Below are 9260 nucleotides of genomic sequence, written 5' to 3'. Positions count from 1 at the left end.
GGGATATTATTAGAAGACAGGAAAAGTAATTTCAGCGTTTTGTAAAATTCATCCCCTAACAGGGTTAAAAAGGGGTTGTAAGTTTGTATGGAGATCAGATATTTTGTGAGTGCGGAACTTGAATCTTTGTATAAAGGCATAGGTACCTATTATGAGAATACAAGAAAAGTAATTTCAACGACCAACATCAAAATCCATTAAACTTAAAACTTCATACAACTTGCTAAAAAAGAAAAGTAAGTACTTAATTTCAACATTGCTTGGATATGAAAATTATAGGTACTAAAGATGTAAAATGTTGAAGATGAGATTCCACGCGGACGAAGTCGCGGGCAACAGCTAGTACTTAAATAAATGAAACATAAAATGCTGCCCTTCTTCTTTGTCAAAGTCAAACCAACTAAACAAAAGTGCGTAAAACGAATCGCTACTACTTCGCTAAATATCCGTCAGATGTCACTGGAGTTTTTCAGTCATATTGGGTGGTGATAAAATATTTCACGTGAAAAGAAATTAAATTTTCCAGGTAATATTTCCAAGTTATTTCATCTATTTTCTATTGTTATGTGATGTGTGTTTATTTATGATAGTTTGAAAGTAATATATCGTTTCAAACAGGTAAGTACATGACTAAAATTGACATTCGACAAGTGCCGATTGGAATTTGGAATTTTATTTAAATCTTGCATTTAGTGATGTTCTCTTGTCTTAAAGCTTAATAAAACAAGTATTTTAGTAATTGCGTAAGTTTTGGTGTAAATTTAAGTAATCCTGAATGGATTTTTCTCAACATTTCCCGTTATGTAACCCATGCTATCGATTGTCATAACGTAACCTTATCATTTATCATCTGGTAAATAATTATCTATAACCTATTAAATTCGTGTGCTAATCCATCCGTATTGGAAATAAAAATATATTTTAAACTTTAATATATTATAACTTAACTTCATACCTATTGCAAAGTTTCTGCCGTCATATTTTTTTTTAGTATTTTCCTTATTTGTAGTATAGTAGTTACAAAGTATTACATCTTAGGTGGTAATTAATTATTAAGTAACTTTATAAAAAAATAAGGATAATTTCCTCTTAAATAATATAATATATTAACATGCATTGTTTGTGCAAATAGCTCAATAATAAAATTACAACTAGACTATGTCCAGTTTCAAGCATAAAGCTGCAGAGAAACATTTTTAGTTTAAGTGGTTCCTGTTTCTTTACCTAAGATGTTGTCTTCTATAACTATATATTTAAAAAACCTGTAAATATTCAGTCGTAATATTTATAAAGTAAGCTGGCAAAATGTCCTTGAGCTCACATTGTGTTATGTTATGATTTCTTATGGACGTAGTTATGCAAACATTCCAACCCACTATGGGCGCCGTTGCGGGTTGGAATGTTTTTGCATTACTACATCCTTATGATGGTTTATTTTTGTACATATTTTGTATAATTATAGCATTGGTAACTAAGTAAATTACTCCAAATTATTAGGAACTTGCTTAATAAACCCATTAAATAATGCCAAATGTTGGGTATCAAAATTAGAAAATTATCTAGTATTCAATCATTTGAGATCTTGTAAAACCTGACTTTTCATACAAATAGTAATGCTGTGTGGCACCACTAGTCAATAACGGATGAAAATCAAAACTTCTAAAATTTATTTTAGCCCACGTAGATAAAATACAGTTGGCAATAAGTCACTGAGCTAAGAAATATACAATTCAGGCTCAGCCTATCTTGTAGCTACAAATAATAATTGGTACAAAAAGCCCATGGTATAATAATATACTCTGCCTGCACGCAAAATAGGCGCAGGACGTCGAGTTGCGGAAAACTGCCCGTACTACAATACAATACAATACTCCGCCTGGTACTCTCTTCCCGTCTTTTCTAGGTCACCTAACTGACACAAGCCTACATCATCATGCGACAGCGCTATATGATAATATGCGATAGCGCTATATATAGCGGCCATGTTATTGTGACATAGGCTTGTGTCACTCTGGGAAGAGAAGACCATGTTTTATTAGACTATGAAAAAGCCTATAAGATAAACTACTAAACATTTTAAATGTAAGTAACCTTGTTAACTTCAGATGTTGTGAATAGTTAACAAACACTTGTATGTAACTGCTATGTATTGCTATAATTCGTTTTTTTTGCATTGGAAATAAGGTAAACAATCTTGATGTCTCTTTTAATTGAAAAACACATTTTAAAAATAAGTTACGGTAAATATGTAACAATTATGAATCTAATACGATTATTTATATTCTTCTGCTTTCATAAATGATAGTTACTGATTTTTTAATAAGCGTTTTTCAATTAAGAGACATGCCAAAATCGCTTACCATCTTCCAAGTTCTTTCTAATGCTAAAAAAACGAACTATAGCATTAAACATTTGCTATATTTCCAGTATGGCTAACTACCTGATGCGCCGAGCGCTGCTAGATGCAGTCCGCGTTCCCGCTGGCACCCGCGCCATGAGTGAGCTGTCCAAGGTAATATCTTATTGGAAATTAGTACCAGGCTGTCTAGTCAAATAGTGGCTTTGCAAGCAATTTAACACTTGATGTTTTTATTTCTTCTCATTCAAATCTTCTTCGTATTATCCTGGCATTTTGCCACGGCTCATGGAAGCCTGGGGCCCACTTGCCAACCTATCCCAAGAATTGATGTAGAGGTAGACACTAGTTTTTACGAAAACGTCTGCCATCTGACCTTCCAACCCAGAGGGGTCAGGGGAAACTAGGTCTTATTGGGATTTGCTCACGATGTTTTCCTTCACCGAAAAGCAACTGGTAAATATAGAATGATATTTCGTACATAAGTTCCGAAAACCTCATCGGTAAAAGCCGGGGTTTGAACCGGCGGCCTCCGGATTGAACATCGCACGCTCTGACCGCTAGACTTCTAGCACTTGCTAGGCCACCAGCGCTTTCTTCTCATTCAAATTACATGTAAAGTAATTCATTAAAAAAAATATATGCTAATTTAATTTTTTTCAATTATTATTTATTTAGAGACAAACTGAGATAATTTTTGTTACTTACTATGACTTATAAACTATTGTTAGTGTTATGCTCTATATATAGTTGCAACATCGTCCTGGCATCGCCACTATCAGACGAGGCCAGGTTGATGTGCAAACTATATTTAAATGTGATGTAGTGGTGTAGGTAATACTTCACTACTACATCATTATTATTATTAGATCTCATTACGGGGGTGACATTGTCACTGCGTGACAAAACCCCTTAAAAAAAAAAAAGATTAAAAAAAAAAAAAAAATGCTCTATATGCTATACAATGTCATTTTGTTACACACTGTTCATGATATTCCAACTTGATGTGTTCTTAGATCGGCAGCCGCGAGTGGGTCGGCTACGGCTTCAACGGACAACCCAACTACGTGGACAGGCCGGACTTCCCCCTGCCCGCCGTCCGCTTCCGCCCCGACACCCCAGACATCAAGGTATGTTGGTATCGTCTTGGCGAAACATGACGCAAAACGAATGGGACGAATTCGTTTTTCGTCAAGTTCTTAAATTAGTCCGTAATTCTGCTTTCGTCACCCATTCTACATTCGTCACAACCGTCGGTGGCTTTCTATGTAGATGAGTGACGAAAGCAGAATAGGACTAATTTAAGAACTTACCCAAGAAGATACCGGTATGTTGTTGCTCCCTCGGAAAGGAAGAGGGAAATCTTAGCCTATAGCCCGAAAAAGGAAGCAGTAGACCTGTTGGTCTAGCATGAGTTGTGTTCTCGCGCGCGAATCCATGCTTGAAGTCGCGCTTGAAGTATTATAGAGTCGCGCGCGAGAACGCAACTCATGCTAGACCGCCTGAAGGCCTGGTCGTAGAGCCCTGTTAGAAAGAGATGCAGTATTAGGCATAACATCCACACAAGTCATTCCATTCAAAGTACTCTAAGATTCAAAGGAAAATTTTGTAACATATGCAGGATATCACAAATCAATGGTTCCATGCAATCTTGACTAAACCATCAATTGCCTTCTCTTAATGCGTCTTCAGATTCGGCCTCTTAGTTGAGCGGGCATTCTATCAGGGTTGCGAAACTCCTGACTTCGGTCAAACTCGGCTACGCTCGGCTCAGCATTGCTCCGAGCAATTATTAGGGTTGGCACCACTTGACTTCCTTTTGCGTGCACGACCACAGATAAGATATATCACTTGATTTTTGACAACCCTAAATAGTCGAAAGGGATTGCGTCATATATTAGAAAGGGCCAGCATGATTCGACCCTGAACCGCTGTCAAACTTCGTTTTTGTAGGAAGTTTCCTTTCTGTACGGTAGTATTATTAATTATTCTGTCATTCTATGATCAATACCACACCCAATGACAACCTTCTGTTAGCTATATCAATGACTTTGATTATTGATTATCCAGTGGACTTTTCCCAACGCAATCTAACAAAATATTCAAAACAGGTCCTCCGCGAAAAGGAGAAGGGTGACTGGAAGAAGCTGACGCTAGAAGAGAAGAAAGCGCTGTACCGCGCGTCCTTCTGCCAGACCTTTGCCGAGTTCAAGGCTCCGACGGGGGAGTGGAAGGGAATTGTCGGATGGGGACTCATCCTGGCTTCTCTGTCTGTCTGGATCTACATGGGCATGAAACTGTTCGGTGAGTAGACTAGCAGACCATGAGTTCAAGGCTCCGACGGGGGAGTGGAAGGGAATTGTCGGATGGGGACTCATCCTGGCTTCTCTGTCTGTCTGAATCTACATGGGCATGAAACTGTTCGGTGAGTAGACTAGCAGACCATGAGTTCAAGGCTCCGACGGGGGAGTGGAAGGGAGTTGTCGGATGGGGACTCATCCTGGCCTTTCTGTCTGTCTGGATCTACATGGGCATGAAACTGTTCGGTGAGTAGACTAGCAGACCTTGAGTTCAAGGCTCCGACGGGGGAGTGGAAGGGAGTTGTCGGCTGGGGACTCATCCTGGCCTCTCTGTCTGTCTGGATCTACATGGGCATGAAACTGTTCGGTGAGTAGACTAGCAGACCTTGAGTTCATGGCTCCGACGGGGGAGTGGAAGGGAGTTGTCGGATGGGGACTCATCCTGGCTTCTCTGTCTGTCTGGATCTACATGGGCATGAAACTGGTCGGTGAGTAGACTAGGACCTTGGGTTCAAGATTCCATCGAGGAGTGGAAGGGAGTTTTTGGGAGGGGTTTGTCTGGCCTTGCTGTCTTTCTGGATCTATATGGCTATCAAGCTGTTTGGTGAATAGAATTTAGCACACTTTTAGTGACAGTTAAACAAAAATATGTTTGTTGAGTGTAGACCATCACATTTCTGCTGATTTAGAGTCCAAGACGAGTTGATGGGCGTCAGAACCACAACCCATTTACCTTTTCGTAACTCAAAATTTGTGATTATTATTAAAAAAATGCTGACATTATTGTATAGTGATTGTAATGAATTGAAATCTATCTAAGGACCATTAAAACTAATTAAGACCAAGAAACTAATTCGCATGACTTCAGATAGAATGGCATATAGACATAAGGTCGCCAAACTCCGGGATGGAGAAGGCACTTAAAGAAGAAGAAGAACCATGTTGACTGATAAACCTTTTGACTAAAATCAACCACCCTTAAACCAATTCATCAGTTTGAGTGTCATGTCAAACATGTCAAACTTATAACATCACAATTCTTTCCTGAATCATGCAATCCGATGAATTGAGAACCTTGTTTTTTTTGGAGTCGGTCATAAATAAACTTTCCATATCCTTGTTACAGTGTACAGCCCTCTGCCCGACTCCTTCAGCGAAGAGAAGCAGAAGGCGCAGCTGAAGCGCATGCTCGACCTCAAGATGAACCCCGTGGACGGGCTCGCCTCCAAGTGGGACTACGAGAACAACCGCTGGAAGTAAACTGACACTCGAGGTAACTCATTATTCACTGACCAGCCAGCTCCACCAGGCGTGGCTCACTCCGCGATTTCGTCGCGTTGCTACAGGTAGCTAAAAGTACATCCTTTCGACCCCAATTTTGGGGTTTGCCATAAGCCGCGCGTGGCGCTGTCGCCACCTAGCGGCCATATCTGTGCTGATCGTGACAGACGCGTTTTGTTAGAGATGAGACTTCTGTACCTAGTACTATTATTTATTCTGTGGCTCCACTCAATATTAATAGCAAAGAGAATAGATAAAATAATATAAATTTACTGCCATCTATCGACAAAAAATGAAAATTCATTAAAACTCAAAATGAAAATGTATAAAACTATCAAAATAGTTATTTACGATACAAGTGCGGAAAAGTGGAAATTCGAAACGAGTGGCGATAAATTACAACACGACCGAAGGGAGTGTTTTAAATCGACACGAGTTGCAAATTACCTATTCGCACGTGTATCGTACAACGTTTTACAGTACATATGGTCGTTTAAACTTTTGACATACACACCAAAAGTGCTATTTTACGCACTAGTGCGGGAAAATAGGACCATATGTACTGTAAAAACAATTAAAGTGTAGCAGATGCTTGTGAACGCGAACTGTGGAGATACATAACGTAATTGACCGAGCGAAGTTAAAGTCTCCGTTTCAGCTTGGACAATATTTTATGATTTAAAATTTATTTATGATTTATGATTGCTTTCGTATATCCGGCAGTTCTCCAGGTCTCTGTATCGACAGGTCGTAATTCTCAACTGATTCTAATGAAATTGTGTGATAGGATTCGATAAATATATGATTTCTTTTTTAGTTTTTCCTTAGCTTATAGTGCTTATGGTAATTTTCCTATTTCTGTTTCAGTTGGCGTGGTGCTATGGACCGGCTTGGGTAGAGTAGACAAATGTATAATAAGAACTATCTCTGTAAGATAATAAATTGTGATTCCAATCATACAACTCTTTCATTCATCATTACTTATATATGTGACGTTCCATGGCAATAGGTACCTTATGGCGGCTGGCGCTTACGTCGCATAGCGCTGCAATAATATTGGAGCGGAGTAATATTAGCGTAACTGCCAACTGCCATAAGGTAGCTTTCCCCGTGGGACGTCACATATAGCCTTGTTAAATCAAATGGTACTTATAATTTTGTACAAAATGGCCCCTATCTCCTTGTTTGAATTAATTTGTTACTGCTTTTAATTTGAGAGCCTGTATAGTAGGGTCAGTAAGGTCATTTAGCATGCACTTTAGTCTCAGGCGATGCCGCTTGGCACGATTGTTCCTTAGGTTAAACAAAGTTGATCTGACCCGGTAGACAGGAGATCGTACCATGCAGACCCCCCAAAAAGGGGGGGTGAAAGGGTCGGCTCCCCAGGTCCAATCTATGCTATATTCCTTCCTAGTCTTAGCAACTAGGTCAAGTTATATACCATTTTCGTATAAATTAGGGACGAGGAATTCATTTTTGAAAGAATTATTATGCCTTTCCATACAAAAAAAATGATTTTCGAATAAAACATGAAAATGTTATGTAATTTTTTGTGACAATTTTGGATGGTACAATCACAGTGTGACGATTTGCACTAAATAAAAAATTGGACGACGTAGCCCATGTATTCTTTATTCTGGAAAATATCACTTTAAAGTAGGCATTCATACATTTTTTTGTAGTAATAAAATAATTTATAGCGCGTGGCGGTAACGATTTTCATACAAATGGAACTATGCCCAAAGTCAAAGTATAAAAATGTTTACTAAAACACTGAATTTGACATTTTAAAAGTTTATATATAATGTTTGAATAATTTTTCCATGCGTTTTTGCCTTTTTTTGGTACAAATTTGTTGTTTTTATTTTTCTTCCATACAAACTTTCTCCCCCCGATTTCCCCCCTTAAGGGTAGATATTTTTAAATTTGTTTTTATAACTAACTTATACCTTTTGTAATTAATCGATGTTCAAACTTTCAGGTTGAAATGTTCAGTAGTTTGGGATCTACATGTGTTTGAGCTAAAGAAATTTTATTTCATAATATCCCATACATTATAATATCTAACAAAACTCTGCTTACTTCCAGACATCATACAATCTAAACCCCTGAAGAGATAAAGCTGAAATTTTCAACATCCATTAAATGCAACAGGTTTAAGTTTAAGATAAAATATTTTTTTATAAAATCAACGCTTAAGGGGGGCAAGTAGGGGGGAGAAAGTTTGTATGGATGAAAAATATAAACAACAAATTTGTACCAAAAAAGGGCAAAAGCGCATGGAAAAATTATTAAAACATTATATATAAACTTTTAAAATGTCAAATTCAGTGTTTTAGTAAACATTTTTAATCTTTGATTTTGGGCATAGTTCCATTTGTATGGAAATCGTTACCGCCACGCGCTATAATTAATTTTTTTATTACATAAAAATTTATAAATGCCTACTTTAAAGTGATATTTTCCAAAATAAAGAATACATGGGCTACATCGTCCAATTTTTTATCTAGTGCAAATCGCCACACTGTGATTGTAACATCCAAAATTCTCACAAATAATTACATAACATTTTCATGTTTTGTACAAAAATCATTTTTTTTTGTATGGAAAGGCATAATAATTCCTTCAAAAATGAATTCCTCGTCCCTAATTTATACGAAAATGATATATAACTTGACCTAGTTGCTAAGACTAGGAAGGAATATAGCATAGTTTGGACCTGGGAGCCGACCCTTTCACCCCCCCCCCCCTTTTTGGGGGGGTCTGCATGGTACGATCTCCTGGCTACCGGGCCAGATCAACTTTGTTTGACCTAAGGAACAATCGTGCCAAGCGGCATCGCCTGAGACTAAAGTGCATGCACTTCCATACATTTGTGTTCCTTACTAACCCTACTATGTAAACCTAAGTCTTGGCATATCTTAAGGATACGTAGAGTTAGACCAAGGCAAGTATGCAACGATTTTGACAGCACCCGCAGTGCAAGTGTTATTTTAAACGTCAAACTTCTATGAAATATGATATAACACTTGCACTGCGTATGCGATCGAAATCGTTGCAGACTTTTCTTGGTCCGACTCTATGTGGATTGGGACATATGTTTTCAATCGATTGCATTTAACGATTCTTTATATAGATTTCGCTCCGTTTCCAATCGATATTTCGAAATACCTATATGCCTGGTTGTTTTTGATACATTGTTTGCATAAACTGAAAACACTTATATAAATGCCTGCAATTTAAAATGTGGAAATTATATGCTCAAATCAAACAAGATAATACCAACGTTGTATAGATGCTTATATTTATATAACTCAACGCCA

At 37.8% G+C, this 9260-nt stretch overlaps 1 protein-coding gene across 1 annotated transcript; it reads left to right on the top strand.

The window, feature by feature from the left end:
- The first annotated feature begins 372 nt into the window (after positions 1-372).
- LOC134674112 (cytochrome c oxidase subunit 4 isoform 1, mitochondrial-like) lies at positions 373-6899 on the top strand. Its single transcript, XM_063532168.1, has 6 exons — positions 373-526; positions 2428-2512; positions 3373-3486; positions 4468-4660; positions 5783-5929; positions 6805-6899. Exons 2-5 carry the CDS (start codon positions 2429-2431, stop codon positions 5914-5916), a joined length of 525 nt encoding a protein of 174 aa, XP_063388238.1. The 5' UTR covers positions 373-526; position 2428; the 3' UTR covers positions 5917-5929; positions 6805-6899.
- The last annotated feature ends 2361 nt before the right edge of the window (positions 6900-9260 follow it).

Source organism: Cydia fagiglandana, chromosome 19, assembly GCF_963556715.1.
Source record: "Cydia fagiglandana chromosome 19, ilCydFagi1.1, whole genome shotgun sequence".
NCBI classification, from domain to species: Eukaryota; Metazoa; Arthropoda; class Insecta; order Lepidoptera; family Tortricidae; genus Cydia; species Cydia fagiglandana.
Note: the sequence above shows the minus strand (reverse complement) of the source record. Positions and strands in the feature narration are given on the sequence as shown.

What these genes read in the sequence shown, in the direction of transcription:
- LOC134674112 (XM_063532168.1), top strand. Translation starts at nt 2,429, where the DNA reads ATGGCTAACTACCTGATGCGCCGAGCGCTGCTAGATGCAGTCCGCGTT. An exon ending in CCATGAGTGAGCTGTCCAAG is followed by an intron (nt 2,513 to 3,372) that starts GTAATATCTTAT and finishes ATGTGTTCTTAG; the next exon opens with ATCGGCAGCCGCGAGTGGGT. An exon ending in CATGGGCATGAAACTGTTCG is followed by an intron (nt 4,661 to 5,782) that starts GTGAGTAGACTA and finishes TCCTTGTTACAG; the next exon opens with TGTACAGCCCTCTGCCCGAC.